The sequence below is a fragment of the Catharus ustulatus genome, chromosome 9 (assembly GCF_009819885.2).
Source record: "Catharus ustulatus isolate bCatUst1 chromosome 9, bCatUst1.pri.v2, whole genome shotgun sequence".
NCBI lineage: Eukaryota > Metazoa > Chordata > Aves > Passeriformes > Turdidae > Catharus > Catharus ustulatus.
The window spans coordinates 14,371,060-14,388,953 of NC_046229.1; the positions used below are offsets into that span (position 1 = coordinate 14,371,060).

The window sequence follows — 17,894 nt, forward strand, 5'->3', positions numbered from 1 at the left end:
TATCATTATTTGGCATTGTGCTTAGCGATGATTGCCCTTGAGAGATGATATCCCAGAACCCTGCCAAATTCCCAGCTACAGTGCAGGTGTACTCTCAGTTTTTACTAAAAATTTCTGTCTTCATATGTAGTAAAATTTAGTATTCCAAATGATTGGTGTTCAGGTACTGAACTGTTTTTTCTCTCCTTTTCTTCCAAATCCTCTGTTACTCCAGGTATGAAGATGAATAATGCAGACAACTGGTTTCGATGATGCTGGGCTTTTATAACTGGATTCATTAAGGAATACAAAGAAAATTCTTACAGGGATCAATAATGGTGTCTTCTGGCTGCAGAATGCAAAGTTTCTGGTTTCTGCTCATTATCAGCTTCCTGCAGTGTACTGAAGGTAAGCTTTAGTTTATTTTTACTTGGGTTTGCAGATGAGTTAAATGGACTATACAATTAATTTCTGTTAGACAACTTGAAGTTTGAGGATAACAAACTAAATGTATCTGTAGCATATTCTAGGTTTAATTTATAAGACTCAAATTGACCCTTGTTAATGAAGAAAAGAATAAAATAGGCTTTTTTAGGTTTGATAGTGTCATATGTTGAAATTGAAATGCAATGTTCAGGCAAATGAAGTATTAATAGCCTTGATTGGTAGGTGCCTTATTTTTGGATTCTTCCTGATAATCCTTCCTTTTCTATTCTCATTGCACAACCATTTAGAAGAAATGTATGGATATGTTAAATGTGATATAAAACAACTAAATGAAATACCCGTTTTACTTTTCTAATTTCGTTTGCTGAAAATGAAATGGCAAACACTTCATTAAGATTAGTGCTATGCAAGTTAAATTTCAGGAAATAAAACTCAAAAGTTCATACAGAAATAGCATCTACTTGAAAATATTTTTGCTTTTTTTAGAAAAAGGAAAAATACTTCACTGCTATCAAATGTGTTTAAAATAGCTGTTAATTTAAAGAGATGAGGAAGGAAAAAGATTTTTAAAATAAGTTGCGTTATCTATTCTTTATCTGTTTTTTTTTTTTATAAACTACACTTCATCCAGTTAGTCTGTCTCCACAGCTGTTCTTGTGACCCTTTTAATAAACAGAGGAACACAAATGAATGGAAAGGAAAACATGACTTATGAATTCTTAATTACAAATATTCTTATAGAACTTGAGGCTATTTTTGGGTGTAAGCATTTTGATTGACTAGATTGCAGGTGAAAAAAATGGTTTAGTAATAAAATAGTATCTCCATGCCATTTCCCATTATTCAGCAATTGATGTACAATATGTAGACTTCCTTCCTGCATCTTTGTCATGATCCCACCAATTTTTAAAGTAGATATGCACCTTACTCTGAAAATATTCCTTGAATTTTAAGGCCGATTTTCAGAAATACTTCTGGAAAGCTACCCTGCCTCCCTCTCTCTTTCTTCCTAAATTTGTATAAGTAAAAAGGAACTATTATATAAATAAAAAGTCCCTAAAAATTCAAATATTTTATGCAGCCTTCGACGCTCACTGTGTAATTTCCTAAGCTTTCTTTCTAGACTTGCAGAGCTGGGGTGGTGCTGACAGACGAGCTCTGCTGAAATGGGTTGTTCATCTGCATGTGTGAACATACACATCTCTCAGGGAGTCTTCGGAGTCTTTATGGCGGTTTCTCAACTCGGGGAAGTCTCATTTCACTTAAATAGCTTTCACAGTCAGTTTCCCATCCCTCCCCTCCTTCTTAAATCTTGCCAGGATGTCTGGCATTTCCCAGTGCAGATCTGGGGTGGTTTCATCCTTGCTGGGACTGCTGCTCTGGGCGCTGCTGCACTCGCTGCCCTCCCGCTGTCCGTCCAGGCTGCGGGCTGTAATCTTCCTGGGGCAGGACAGTGAGTACAAACAGCTGGAAGGTGAAATGCTTTCCACCTCTCTGCTAGGTAAGAAAGGTAAATGTGGATTAGGAGATTGGAGTTACAAACTTTATGACTGGCTGGTTTAGTAATTACTGGTGCTAATTATAAATGCACTTACATTGCAAAAGTGGTTGCACTAGCTGAAACCTAAGGTGTAGGAAATTGAGACATCTATGTATGAGGGTTTTCCCGAAGTTTTAAAACACTAGGGATTTTATTATTATTACTATTATTTTTGCAATTGTTTCAAATCCTTCTAGTTAATTCATTTTACAAACATTCAGGTACTTGCAGTTTAATGCTGTGTGATGGCTGAAAACATTTGAAAGCAGAAAGGAAAAGCAGACGAACAACTTTCTGTGGTTTGGTTACAATTGCAAACAGCAGGCTGTAAAGCGTGTTTTATCTGCTGAGTTTGGAAGGGAAAAAGTCAACTGAGAACTTCTGCAGATTGAATTTTTGCCATTTGCGGAAAGTTAATTTTCATTGTCATCTGTAATATTTCAAGTTCATTTTGTTCTGTCCCTGTTTTTCTTGGTTTTAGTAGCCAGTAGCAATCTTTTGATGCTTTAGTTGTGAATTTACTTTTTTAAAGTCTACACAAGAGCTGCTTTTTCAGCTAAAAGAAACAGGGAAGGAAATTGGGAGCAGATAACAGAATCATACCAAATTAATTGTAAATTCTTAAAATAAATGAAATACTGTGGCTCTGTATACTGGAAATGAATATTAATATAGAGTTGGCTTCCAGCCACAGAAGAAAAATGAATACTGCATTATTACACTTTCTCACAAAATTACATTGCCTTCTGCTTCAGTAATAAGAGATGCCAAGTATAACATGCTTTAGTAGCACTTCATGCCTGGAAGTACGAACACGAACAAAGGTTAAAATAAGAGCATCTAACTTTTGCTAGAAATAAGAAAATCTTTAATTCTCCTGCTTGGAACGTAGTTTTTAAAAATAGAAATCTGATGTGTACATGAAGGTTGTTGCAGTTACTGGGAGAGATAAAACCTGGCTGAATTCCCTGCTGTTACATTTTGATGTTTCTGTACAGTTTAATGGAGAGGAAGGGGGGGGGGGGGGTGGGGGGAAATGATCCTGGGTGTGGACAAGTGATTCATTTATTCATATAATGAAACATTTTCCAATCAAGAAAAGGCTTTATTACTCTCACAGCCTTAACTTTAACTCACCAGGGAATTAGCAAGCAGGCACAGTTATACGAAAGCTGTGGTTTTCTTTTAGTGTTGCCTATTCAAACAGGAATCATCTTCAGATAAGAAGGTCTTAGTTTTGCACTTTTTTTCTTTTCCTGGCTATGCAGTCCAGATGGGATTGCTTTTGAAGCAGTCCGTTCCTTCAGGAAAAATGCACCTTGAATGGACAAGTGCCGACAGCTGGACAGGAAAACCACACTGATTATTATACACTGCTGGTATATCTGATCAACAAGTCAATATTGTTGTGTTTGTTGTTACTGCCATCAACAGCAAGCATTGCAACCCTCGAGGAGGAGACAAGAGGCTGGAAAAAGGAATGAGAACCTCAAGTCATTAGCTGGAGTATTATTAATGTTATTTCTGAAAGTTATTTTCCTGTCCCATTTTCTAGTATGTTCTGTGTAGGCATGTCTTTCAAACTGTGGTTCTGTTGCAAAAGGCAAACTGAAGGGACTACCTTGGGATGCAGTTTGGCTCAGCCTTGGGCAGGTGGCCATGTGAGGTCTGGCCTGGTGACCTGGGGCAGAGCAGAGCTCCCTCTGCACTGTGCCAGAGCCCGTGTCTGTCCCATGTCCTTGTCTGTCCCACTCTGTGTCTGTCCCATGTCCTTGTGTGTCCCATGTCCTTCTCTGTCCCATCTTGTGTCTGTCCCACCCAGTGTCTGTCCCATGTCCTTGTCTGTCCCATGTCCTTCTCTGTCCCACCCCGTGTCTGAACCACCCTGTGTCTGTCCCACCCTGTGTCTGTCCCACCCTGTGTCTGTCCCACCCTGTGCCTGTCCCATGTCCTTGTCTGTCCCATGCCATGAAGAGGGACTTCGTGCTCAGTCCCATGCAGTTGAGTCCCACACCTTTACTTACCTGATTCCTACAAACTCTAAGAAGTTAAATACTTTTGACACCATCTCTTTTTTCCCTCATTTTTCCCCTTCTTAATTAGGTGAAATCATCTAACAAGTTAAAAATTATCTGAGAAAATACAGAAAGCCAGAGAGTGAGATCACACGTCTTGTTTCCATAGCAAAGCTGAGTAGAAAGCATATTATACATATTATTGGTTTCTCTTCAAGCAAGTTAAGACAGATACACTAATATGCATATGAAAAAAAGATGTCAGAGCTAAACATTCTGGTGAATATTGGTTTTTGGACAGTGTAGGTTTCAGTATTTTAAGCTTTATCTTGCTTAAAAAGTCCACCTTTTTCTTAGCTTTTGATGTTGTTTGTTTTTATTCGCTTTTTCTGCTTGAAAAGCACAAGTGCCTTGGAAGCACTGAAATAATTTTCTTTGCTAACATTCTATTTTAACCAACGTTTAATGCAATTTAAATTCATTTTATTATGAATTATTATCTATGCTTTGTCCAAAGGAAGAAGCATCATGCTTTTATTATCTATTTAATTCTGTTTTCCTAAATGGAATTAATGTTATTTAAAGAAATCCAGCTTGTCTTTGCTTCTGAATTTTTTTTTTTTTAATGAGCATTACAATGTAAAGGATATATTCCTGTAAATTCCAGTCATGCCATCCAAAGAGCTGAGTGCTGAATTGGAAGCAGTTCTAAGTGCATATTCACTGTTAGTGTATTTACTAAAGAAAATACTAGATACAGATATCATACTTTGGGTCACTACAAAGATGTTTGCTATTTTAGTGTACTACTTCAGCTCTTCAGCTTCCTGTCAAGCCATTCCGATGTGGAGTTTCTAAGGCACATGGCACAGGTACTGAACAAAGTGTAAAAGCACATCAGCTTTCCTATATGCTTACCAGGAGTATTAGTAGACTTTGTCCAGGATAAAAATTGTAAAAAACTTGTACCATGGATTTGAATAGAAATCAACTTCTGTTAATTAGTGGATTTAGGTTCTGCAAGGAGTGAAATCCATTACGGAGTCACACCAGAGCAAATAGGAGCACTGATTTAATTTCTAGCCATGAAATTTATCACAGTGAGGGCTCTGTCAGGCACACAGTTTGTAGGAACCGCTTGGTTTACAGAGGTTGCAAAGCATCCGTGAGCGCACCCAATGTGCTAAAGCCAGACTGCTATTGCCCACTCTTTGGAGGATCACTCTGATAAGCTTAACGCTATCTTTATTTATATCATGGATACCTGATATGATTTAGGATTCTTTTGTAAATGCTTTCTTTTTTTTTTCTTAGTTGGTTAATTCAGATTATGCAGAATTTTTCTGAAGCAAGCAACTGCTGCTCTGGGTGCTGTTTTCTGTCCTGAAAGATCATGCCATTCTTCAGTGGGATTTTCTGGTGAATACTTATCTGGGACATCTCTCTTTTCTTTTCTGGGGGAGGCCCAATATATCTTCTAAAAAGAAAATTAAACAGCAAGACCAAACTTCTTCTTAAAGAAGGATGTCTGTTAAGCTGTTCAACTGCATTTCAGAAAATTGAGACTGACAGACTGCCCGGAAAATCCAGAGATACTTTAACATGCTGGCAGTGAATAACCTTTTATATATTCCCAGAGTAGTGAGGCCTGGAGGATTCTGTGCTGTAACATTACATTTTTGAAACCAGAGCAAAACCACCACTATTTCAAAATGTGGAAGAAACTGTGTAGAAGGATGCATGAAGAAGCATTTTAAATACTGTGCTTAGATTTAAATGAAAATTTGCTAGGAGTCTTACAATTTAAGAAAAAAAAAAAAAAGAAAGAGTATAAATGCATAATTACTATGAGATGGGTAATAATGTTGCTATTTTGATATGCTGTCTTCTCAGTTACTGAAAAACATTGTCCTTTATGAGGGGAGATTTTCAATATTCTAGGGCTTTGTGTTCAGAAGAAGAAAAACCCCCTGTAATGTGTAAAATGATAGAAGTGCAGTGTGTTCTGCTAAGGGCAGATGCTGTATTTTTAGAGCCTTCTAAGCTACTGCTGGAGTTTACTGTCTTTAGTTGCTGTAACCTTGATGGGTCTCAGTGGGTGAGGTGAGCTGTGCTGATGACCAGTGCAGAGAGGGAATTTATTTAACCTTCAGCTGGCCTGCACTGGCATCTTTGCCTAAGGGGCTTTTCTTTTGTTAAATGTAAATCTGGGAATATTTTAGATTAGTTTATTATGATAAAGGGACCTTTGCAGGAATACAGTAGCAGAATTTGGACATGTCTTTTAAAAAGCAAATAGGCTTTATTAGTATTCTATTACTGAATATGGGAAAGCATATACAGTAATTTCATGATTACAAGCCACACCTGATTATAAGCTGCACATCCGGGCGTCGGCAACATTTAGGTCTTTGTCCATGTATAAGCCGCACCGGAATATAAGCCCCACTTTTGTTCCCAGAGAGGATCCACGTGCAACAAAGTAATGAATTAGTAATGGAATCGCAGGATCGCTGGCCCTGGCCCGGTGCTGCCCTGCGGTGCCGGCGGGAGGGAGGCACGGAGCCCATTTGCAGCCACGGCAACAGCGGGAAGGGGAGGCACGGAACCCTCATCTCCCCGTCGGGCCGCGGGGCCGGTGGCACAGAGCCCCCCGCCTCCTCCCGCGCTGCCGGCAAGGAGCCTGGCTCAACCCGCCGTGCAACAGAGTAACCAATTTGTAACAATCACACAAACCCAGGTTTTACTGGCAGGTGCTCGGCTCGGCGCCTCGGCTGCACTTCCAGGTTGGGAAATTTCCGAACTTTTTTCATATATTAGCCACTCCTGAGTGTAAGCCGCATTTCTGGGTTGGGAGCAAAATTTTAGTCAAAATGGTGAGGCTTATCATCATGAAATTGCTGTAATTTATTTTTTACTGAGTTGTATTTTAAAAATCTTTAATAATTTTTCATTTCTATTTTTTTGTTAAGTAGAAGAATGCTGCTTGTCTTAATAACAAGGTTTTTTATATAGTTTTAACATTGTTTAATACTGTACTTTCAGGTCATACTGTGAAATGTAAGTATAACTGCCTGAAGCATCTGATATCAATGAATGCTTCAGCACTGGCTTTCTTATTGCATTTAGTGTCCTCATGATCAGATTATAAAAATTATCATAAAGTATAATGATTTTAGATTCAATATTTGTTGCCAAGTTCTACAAGCACATAATGGGTTTTATATTTGCAAGTAGATCTATTGGTGCTCGTGGTCTACCTCTGTGACTAAAAGGCACAGAAAGTAATAGTCTGTGCTAATTGTATATTGCATGTAGAGATGTCTTGATAGCAGGAAGAATATGTAGGATGAAGGCACTACAGAAAAATTACAGCTCTGAAATATGTTTCATGTATGTGCCCGCTTCCGTGTTTGTGCTAGCATCCCAGATTGTGTTACATGAGGAAGAGGAGATAAAACTATTCACAGAAATTCTTGGCTTGTCCATCCATATTCCCATTACAAAGGCACTTAATGGAATAGGAGGTCCTAACAATGGCAAAGACACACTTAAAAATTGTCTGATGTTTTGCAGTGGTTAACTGCTGTCATCTTTATTCATCAATCTTTTTGTAGAAGAATATTTATAGTTGCTCCTTTTGGTTTTGTTTGTTTGTTATGTTTGGGTTGATATTTTAAACTCAAGAACACTGGATACTTTTCCAATCATAATTAATTTATTTTTTTCAGGAATACTAAATTTTTAAAATTTTTAACACAGAATATATTTTGTATGTGTGCCTCTGTAGATGACCCATACCTAAAATCCACAGGCATAGTTTGATAAATGGAATATGCAGTTCTTTTTAATAGTGGAGCTGAAAAAACCCTTTTGCACAAGGTGTTCCAAATTTCCACCATTCCAGAAAGAGTCTCAAACTACTTCATTGGCTTTCAAAACCCAACTGTGCTAAAGCTCTGTGTGTCTCTATAATCTCTACTTCCTTGCTTTCATTTGAAGTATAAAGAAATTGAGCTCTACGAATGTTAGCTCTGCTTATGGCTCCTTCTTTCATTCAGGGAGACAATTCAGCCATGTCCCAGTGACATTAAGGTAACCTAAGTGTACATGAAGGTGTTGGTAGTGGTAGAAGAGATTCCCTGGTTGTTCCTTCTCAGCTTGGACCAGTCCAGGTGGTTGGGAATGTTTAATTATTTTTGTTTTCTCAATTTATGCTGTTATAATAATCCCTGATATTTTCTCGGTGTATAAAAGATGTGTGGGGGAGACTAGTTGGGAAGCAAAATGAATTTTTTTCATCTGTTGCCAGAGCAACCCATACATGTGAGAAGCCCAGGGGGACCACATAACTTTCAGTTGTTGGATACAGCACTCGGCGAGTTTTATGAGGGATCTTGATGGTGGAAGGAAAGCTGGCTTTTGTGTCTCCCTTGTCAGGGATTTTGATGTCTCTCTCAGGAGTTAGGTAGTTTTGTCCTCTTCCAGCAGAAAGTGCAATTAATGCAAGATGCTGTTGGAGGAATTTTCTTGTTAAATTTGAATTAGGTAATTCATTGAGGAAACCTGAGAGGAAGTTGACACACTGAAACCGGATTCACCCATGTGCTGCACTTGCAGTTGGAAAAGCAGTGGGAAATGTTTGCCTTTTATAGGCGTCAGTCCTGTTTCATATTGCTTCTGTTTTAACCATCTTTTGAGTGAGCTTCAGTCAGATTTTGCTGTTTGCCGCTGGTCCTGTGCATGTGACTGGATCTGCCTTCCACAGTGTTTCTGCCACTGAGCTACTCAGTTCCTTTCCCTGTGAATTGCCTCTAATTGCAAAATGTTACTTTAAGAATTAAGGGGCTATTTATTCTGCAACATTGCAACATTTGCCATTGAAAGTCTATTGGAAAAGTCTGGGTTTCTGGCTGGGGACTGATGGTGCTTTTTAGTGGCTTAAGATAAATATGCTTTTAGTAAACAAAACTGAACAGTTTGCTGCTTACACTTTTGCATCATTTAATTTGCAACAGATGAAACTGGCATGCGTGAAGAGTGAGGCATGGAAAGTACTAGAGGGCAAACGGGTGGTTTGTGATGTGGATTATTACCCATAAAGATGGATAGGGTCCACAAAACATCACTTCATCTATTAATGCACCAGCTGGGGAAAAAAAAAATTCTATCAGCGTATTATATCATGCATAAATTGTTTGGTTTAGGCCTTCAAATCCTGCTCAGTAATCTTCTCTATCTTTAAGCTAGTCGGAAGATCTGTATATGTATGTAGATCTTCCTAGATATAAAAAGCATCTGTACATTTTTAAATTTCACAATACAAAAGGCTGGAAGTCATCCATATGTAAACTGTCTTGAAGGATTTATGATACAGTGTTTTGTTCTGCCCTGTAAACTGAGTGCTGACAGAAAAACAGTCAGAAGAACACCTACCCAGCAGTCTTTCCTTTACCAGTTACAAAGTCATCTAATAACATAGCAATTATTTTTGGCTTTATATATAACAATAGAACAATTATTTTGCTGTACAAATTGTTCAAATTTCACACTGATAAATCAACAGAGTCCTGACTCAGTTCTGAGAGCAATTCCTTTATGATATTTAGTCTTATCTATTTGATGCATTATTTTCTAGCTCTTAGATTTTTTTGTGGATCCATTTTAACTGTATTTCTATGTTGCCTTCTTTTAACAAAAGGTTTTTTGAAGTATAAAAAGAGACTTTCTGAATATTTGCTGTTAAAAATTTGTCATCATGTTAATGTTATTTGTAACAGGCTTGGTGACTCTGACTTTATTTACCTCAGAGCCTCATCTCTTTTGATTCTTTTTATTTCCTTATTTTATAAGCCTGATTAAAAATAAAATAGAAAAATCTAGTGACAATAACTGGGAAAAACTAATAAAGAAAATCTTTGGTCAAGGTATGAATGATTATGCCATAATCAAAATTCATTCTCTTCATCCTCTTTCCATCTGGAGTAAGGGATAAGGTTGTAACAGAGGAAAAAAAAAGGTGCATTTAGAAGCATTCAAGGATGTTAAGCAACAATAAAACTCTGTAACCATTTAAATGACAGCAGCTGACTATTTGAATTAACTTTGTGTTTGGCTTAATTTTGGGGCCTAATTATTCCTAACTTACGTGAGTAGATTTCAATTATACAATACTGCAGGGATTTGTAGCTAAGGCAACTAAAGGAATGATTTTACATAAAGTGCTTTTGTTCAACTGATTAGGCAGGTAAAAATGGAATGATAGAAAATGGGAACCCTTGTCTGATAAGGGCCAGTGAATTGTTACCAATGACACTATGAAGAAATACCATGAGGAAATCTCATTATTGAAGATTTTGAGAATTTTTGGCAACATGTTTATATCTTGATAGGATGGTGTTAGTTAATTGTTCACAAGCAATTCTCTGGAGTATTAACAATATCTCTTATCAGTAAAAAGACAAGGGTTTGGCCTGGATGAGGTGGATATTTCTAGAATCTTGTTAACTAATAATTTTGTTCTTTGAAGGACTTTTAATATGTATTTATTTATGCCAGTTAAGCATTTAAATGGGCAAAACAAGCTATCTTCATTGAGTGATATTTCATGTTTTAGACATAAAATAATTTTTAGGCATACAATTCATATCCAACATCCCACTTATTTAGAATTACTGTTCCATGAAAACAGTTCTCAATTATGCTACATTCTTAGATAACCTGGGGGAATTAAAAGTGAAGGAGGTATTGGAATAAAATCCTCTGGAATCAATTCCCGTTTTAATGCCTACACACATATATACTCTTCATTGGGAATTAATTTTTCAACAAATTACCTGCATAGTTAGAGCTTAAACCTGGGTAGTTTTATGCATATATAGACATAGATGCAGATGATATAGAGAGATATATTTTGACAGTGTGAATGTATATACTTTATTAAAATTTGCTTTTTATTCTTTGAGCATTTATAAAGTCATGGCTCCTAAATTAGATCTGCAACATAAGTAGGTGTCTTCTTTTGGCAGTAGTAGACTATCTTCCCTAGATTTAGAATGTTTAATTTTGTTTTCCCTCCATTTATCAAGCTCAACTTTTTTAGTTTCCAAAGTGTTGAAGGTTACAAGTGTGCTCATTCTGCTGACAACACAATAGCATGTCTGCAACCTAAACTATTTAGTTGTTTTTAGAGCTGTCAGCTTTGCCCCTGTCACTTGAATACACACCTAGACCTTACAGTCAGATACTTTAGGAGAAGCACAGAAGCTGTTTTCTGTGTTTGTTGTTTAGGAGGTCAGAACTTGGAGTGCCTCTGATGAGGTTAATGGAAGGCTTTGATGCTGTTTAAAGGGAGGGAAAAACCCTGCTCATAAAGCATATGGTTAAAATGTATAACAGCAATTTCTAAATTAGATTAAAAATAAATGCTTAAAACAATAGAATCAGACAATAATAAATGCCCTTGCACCTCTTTCCTCCCTCTTGACAAATTTCAGTTTTTATGGAAAATTCGTATTTTTGATCCTATGTCTGCTTAACATATTAATGTTGCATGCTTTCAATTAGTACTGCTGACAAGTTATTTAGGAAAGTCTCTGGAGCATGGGGAGATGTGTACAACTTCTCTGTGTCTAGTGTTTGCTTTCTAAAGTGAAAGTATTAAGATTTAATTATCAGAAGCTGTTTGCAGTAGGCAGTGTGCCTTGGAAAGCCCCTCAAGGGCGAAGCTGCAGGTGCCACCTGGGCAGGGGACGCTCCTCAGGAGCTGGCATCGCACAGGGTACGATGGACACCGAGCTGCAGCATTTCCATCTGATGGTGGGAGGAGGTGTTGACTCCTGCTCTGTCAGTCCATCAGCTCCCTGTGTGTCTCTGGCACCCCTGTGGTGGGCTGATGCATGAGGCAGGACTGACAGGAGCATTCCTTTCCCTTTTAGGAAGAACTTTTCCCCAGCCTGTTCCCTGAACCATGTCACCCAGCATTTGACACCTGGGAGAGGTGTAGGTCATGGTGGAGCTGTCAGAGTGCTTCACCCTTAAACAGATGAAAAGACAGTGAGATCTATGCATCCACTGAAGCTTGGGAAAACATTGTGCCAGTTGAATGGGCATTTTCTTTTCAAAATGGAAAACTGGTCTAAAATGTGCCATTCTTTGTTAGAATACAGTACCAGCTTGACACTTAACATGATTAATATTCCTTTGTGGGACCCTAACATTTAAAGACACATTATCTAGAGCCTGATTCTGCTTGGTTTGGCTATGAAGGTGGTGAAGGGTGTCCCAAATTGTCTGCAAGAGTTTACAAGGGCAAGTATGAAGACAGCCTATGTGTCTTTATAAGGGTATGATTGGGCAGGTCCAGAGTTGGATCTGATTTCTGTCCTGAGCAGGGAAATGAGATTTTTCCAAAGGGCTCATTTCCCAGATAAACTAGCGCTTTCAAGACTGCCTTAAGGATTTTAAAAGTGCATGTACTCTGACTGGAACAGAAGTTGCCTCATTATATCTCAGTCCTTCAGATTTTTTTCTTTCACTGGTAGTCAGTACTGGAAGCCTCAGAGGAAGATGCCAAGATACATAAATGCACAAAGTAGCCTGCTTAGAGTGTACATTTCTTAATTATCCACTGTCATTGAGTACCAGTATATATTTCTTGACTCATTGCTTAGGATTTAAAAAAAAGTATTTAAGTTTTAATTTTGGGTTTTGGAGTGAATTACTGCGGCCATGAATCTCCTTCTCTTTTGTCAACTTTACTTTTTAAAGACATTATCACAGAGCATATTTCTCCAAATCTCACTTCTCAATGCATTTTCAGATCATTTAGAGTACACTAAATAATACTGCTGCCTTGTAAATTTTGCCATCCTGTTGTCTCCCTCCACCCTCTCCATCATCGTTTTCTGATGATCGATGCCATCTCACAGACCTCAGCTGTGCAGAGGAAATCATTCTGCTTCTCTGCATTGTCTTCCTTAGCCTTAGTTGGTCACCTAATTCAGCAAACTCATCGCTTCTCACACAAAAGAAGCTTCCTACTTTTGTTATACTTAAGAAATATCTTAAGTGAGATCATTGGAAAACATTTTGGAAAAAAAACACCTGTGAATTTAGGATGTGTACAGAACACAGGCATGGAAAAACATACTAAAAAGTCAAGAGAAAAAAACAGTCATAATTTGCCAGTTTGTGTAATTTTATATATTGGTGCAAGTCATAGTGCCAAATACTTTCCTTTAATTTTGCAGCACAGCTATACATTTTTCTGTATCTAATTGCAGCAAACTTTTTCTGCTCAGCAATTTTTTAAAAATTCTTGCTGAGTAAGTAGTGTGTTTATATGAAAAATACTTTTATATATAAATTTGATTTATGGATGTTTAAGGACTCATATTTTCCCTTTAAACTCAAGCTTAATTTTTTATATGTTTTTTTTAATGGAAAGATTTTATGGCCAACACATGCCCCATGAGAAAAGGAAGAAGTTACAGATGGTCCAGAGTAGAGGGTCTGTTTCATACATAAAAACTTCATGTCAGCATTTCAACAGAGCAGTTTCTTAGGGTATCTCTGTTATCACTGACACTTTCACATTGACAAGCATATGGGATGTAGTGCTGAATGTGTAAATTGAAATGATCACATCTAGCATTTCCCTGTACCAGGTGCCAGCTTGCTGCTGCAGCTCTGCACTTAATGTTGAAGGAGGAGTGCTAGGAATAGTTGCATTTGCTAATTACCTCTTATCTGCAGCACATAGTCCTTGGGCAAACAGCTTACCCAGGTGTTTTTGAGAACACCTATCTGGACAGTGCAGGACTGCAGGTGGTCCTGTGGTGACAATACAGAGTGCAGAACATGTAAGAAATCTCCATCCATCTGTGCACGAGGGTTTTTTTCTCTCTTTTTTTTAAGTCTTCAGTGAAGAGCAGAAGATAAATTTGTGAGAATTTTTCTGTCCTTATGAAGTTTGTGTGAAAAGCAGAAGACTGCTATTCCACAGCCCAAGAAAAATGTGTGCATGTGTGCGTTATGATTGGGGGGTTTGAGGTGATAACAAACCTGATTGTCCTGTCTTGTGATTTCAGTGGAAAGAAAAGAATGTACATGCCAGTGAGAGTTTTGCAAGGACCTGCAAGTTAAAATAAATAAAACGTGGTGGTTTAAGGAAGAGGTAGAATCTAAATTGCCTTTCAGTACTCCTTTTCCAGGATCCAGTTTAACAGGATTATATAATTTTACTAATAGCACTTTGATCTGTCATTTATACAGAAAGGCAGGCTTTCCAAAGCATTTGCCTTACATGCTCTTTTTAGGCTAGACTTAATCACTTGCAGAACTGATAATATTTTTTCATTCTTTAAAAATTCACATTAGAGTCTTACGCTTAATAGGACTGTGGTTTGAGTACAGAATGTTAAAAGGAACCATTTAATTCCTAATCCAGTAATTCAGACAGCTAAATTGTCCCTCCCTTTACCTGATATTTATCAAAATGAATCCAAAGAAACTTCAGAAATGTTGCTATCATCCAATTGCCATTTTAGGTTTCTTTATTGCTGTATGGAACATTCCTTACTATGAATAAGTGCCACATCTGTTTGTTTATGATTTCTCCTTGCATTTTTCCACCCTTCTTTTAGGAGTTACAGTTTTCATTCTTAGGCATTCTATACAGACTAAAATTTACGGTGTTTACTCATGAATTTGAGTGAACTGAGCATCCCATATATATTTGCTCAAGACAATTTTATTAGTAGTTGCACCTTTACACTTGTTTTATTTCTTGCATCTAGTTTTTAATATTTACTAGCACTCAGAAGGTGGTGTTACATAGCAACTTGTTAATTAAAGAAAAAACACCCCACACCTAACAAAGAAAACCAAGAAAAAAAAGCCCCCCTGAAGCCAGCTCAAAGGGAAAAAGAACCCCCTACCTGCAGTCCCAAATGAAATGAGGCTGGAGAAATACCTGAGCATGCAAATCAGGCTGCCTATACTCGGGGTGTGGGATTTTGTGCCATGGAGTCCATCTCTTCTCTTTGCATGTCTGAACTACTGCCAGTGCATGCTCTGTGCAGAGGTCAGCTTGCTTCATGGCTTTGGGGTGGCAGTGTCCCAGTGTCCAGTGGGTTCAGTCCCAGCAGTTCCCTGCCCTGCTCTGGAGCTGGGGTGTTCCCCTGCAGCCCAGCCTGGCTGCTGGATCCCCCCAGCCTGGCTGCTGGATCCCCCAGCCCTGGTGGCCCTGTGCTGGCAGCAGATGGGGCTTGGCCCCAGCCCAGCACCAGCCCAGGTTGTTTCCAAGCCCTGGGAGTGGCTAGGCATCGATGGGGACATGCAATGCAGCTTTATGATGGGTCAAATTAACTCTGAAACCATTTCCTCAGTCTCCCATCAGTGTTCTAGTTTCAGTTTTCTGTCCTAAGAGCAGGTATTTTTAAAAGCGTTGATAATGCTTAGAGATGGAGGCAGCTGCTGTAGGTGCATGTGGGTTCTTAGGTGTTGCTGAAAGTGTGTTAATGGATGCCATTAGGCATTTTACCTGTATTTTAGGTACCTAAAACATAGTTATGAGGCTGTGAGAGTGGTGTTTTCCAGCTCTTGTTTCTGCTGAAGTTCATTAACTTGAAGGAAATGGGTAAATAACAAAGACCAAAAAGCATCTTGAGCTTAGGAATTTATTCCAGGCCTCTGAAGAACTCATTTACCTTGTTCAAGGGGTCAGTTCTTTCTATGACTCCTAGACCAGGAAAAACAGGTTTTTTCAGAGAATACCTCCAGGCCAGGTAAGGCCCCAGACCTTTTAACTCTGATTTTCATTATAATGGCTTTCCCAGTCCAGGCATGAATAGACATCTGGGAAGCTGATCTGTTCATCCTGAAATAGCCTGAGCACAAAGTCAGATCAGTCATTTCTCCTCTCTTGTCTTTCTGATATTTGTTGTATCAGTTTCATAAGTTTTACTGGGAGATTTATGAATTCAGCAGGGATTGATCACGTAGAAACAAACTGAATTCAGAGAAAACTTCAGACAGTTTCACACAACTGCAATTTTTTCATTCCTTTCCAAAACTCGCAATACAAAAGCATGTCTCTAAATTAAATAAATGGAAAATATTCTTAGTGAAATATATTATGTTGGAAAAGGATTAAGTGATTTCAGGAATAATATTTATGACATAATATTTTAAGAACAGTAAAAAGTTGAGAAAAATATTAAAAATTCTAATCTTATCATCAAATTCAATTTCTATATCCTTTATATAGTTATTTTTAAATACATATATAGGCATATATATTTAAATTTAAATTTATTGTATATTTAATTTAAATTTACTGCTTGCCGTTAGTACTATGCTGTGTTATGTCTTATAACTCCAGTATAATGATTATTTGAAGGATGATTCGGTTTTTTCAATTTTTGTGCTGCATTGTGTGTTTCTTTTGGCTTTATACTTTTTGTTCTTCAGCTTTATATCATTAAGACTGATTTGAAGAATATGTAGGAGGAGATAGAGGTTGAGCTACAGAAATAAACTCTTCCATTGTTTTCATCATACTGGTATTTCCTATGGTCAACATGTAATCTCCTTTGTTCTGTCAACAGTTGAAAAATATTTAAGCACATTATTGTGCAGGTCGGTTCTGTTTCAAGATGCAACCATCACTATTCTCATGTATTTTCTTATGATTTCATTATTCTCATGGTGAGCAGTTGGTGCCACAGGGGTGGCACTGTCTGTGCTCAGGTTGTGCTGTTCCCTGAAGAGACTGGATTCATGCAGAAGGCAATAGATCAGCTATTTTAAGAAACACAGACTGTGTTCTGTTACCTTTTAACATGGCATATTTTCTGTTACTGAATCTTAGTGGATCAGAATCTGAACGAAGGAATTGGTAATTACAACTGTAGCAGAATCACAGATTTGTTTTGTTTACTCCTTTCACTTAAGTTTCAACTGGAGGAAACTGTATTTTGTAGTGACAAGACTTCCCAGCTAGTACAGAACAGTAATGGACAAGCAGTGTAGATGCTAGCCAAAGCACTGAAAAAGAGGCATTAGGCAATATGTAAGTATGTATATGCTGAATATTTCTAAATATATGAGATTTATAATCTGAAATTCTATCTTATAGTAAATCTTGAATCTCATTTGAATGAAACATGATGCCCTGGTTCAAGAAGTGTCGTGTCCTACTTAATTGCATTTTTTAAAAAAATAAATTTTTACTCCAGAAAGCAGAAGTGGGGAATATAAATTTCCATGGCTGTATTTGATATGACTAGTTTTGGAAACTGTGAAAGGCAGAGATGCCTAATAGAAGAGTTTTGATGGAAGGGAGAGGAAGGTAGCCCTAAGCAAGTGCTGTGAGCAGCCCTGGAGGGACTCCATCTTTAACAAAGGAACAGAGAAATGTAGCTGCAAATAATTCTCTGAAATGAGTGAGCTATGGGTAAAGGAGGCGCTCAAAAGCCTGAAAGTAAACCAAGACAAGTGCAAGAGCTAGGAAGGGTTTGCTTGGGAAGGAAGCTCTACTTTTTTGCTTTTGTATTTTACTTATTTCTTTTCAGTTTTCTAATCAAGGAAGTGACTCTTTCACACTTCTCAATTTTTAAAAATGTTTACCTACCTAACCTGTACAGGGCGTGCTCGGGACAGCACTGGGATGCCTTTCCTGCTCAATTGCCAGCAGCAGCCTGGCAAGTGGGATGATGAGTGTCAGAGCAGGGAAAAGTGTTCCCCTGGCTGATGCCTCACAGGCAGCAAGGTGCCCCGTTTGGCAAGAGGCAGATTGCAACAAGGCAACGCGTCCTGCAGGGTGGAGGGAGAAAATGCTTCCTATGCAGGAAGAGCTGCAGCCTCTCAGGGCAAATAATTGTGTGCGAGAGACTTTTATATTGAGTAGC

The 17,894-nt window shown here is 38.1% G+C and overlaps 1 protein-coding gene across 28 annotated transcripts in view; it reads left to right on the forward strand.

The window, feature by feature from the left end:
- Nucleotides 1-17,894, forward strand: part of ADGRL2 (adhesion G protein-coupled receptor L2) — a 386,257-nt gene that overhangs the window by 261,283 nt on the left and 107,080 nt on the right. For all 28 annotated transcript variants that reach the window (XM_033066977.2, XM_042779548.1, XM_033066978.2 and 25 more), the window contains one exon: nucleotides 215-387. In XM_033066977.2, the coding sequence (XP_032922868.1) occupies nucleotides 315-387 (73 nt within the window). In that variant the 5' untranslated portion in view covers nucleotides 215-314. The remainder of the gene's footprint in view (nucleotides 1-214; nucleotides 388-17,894) is intronic.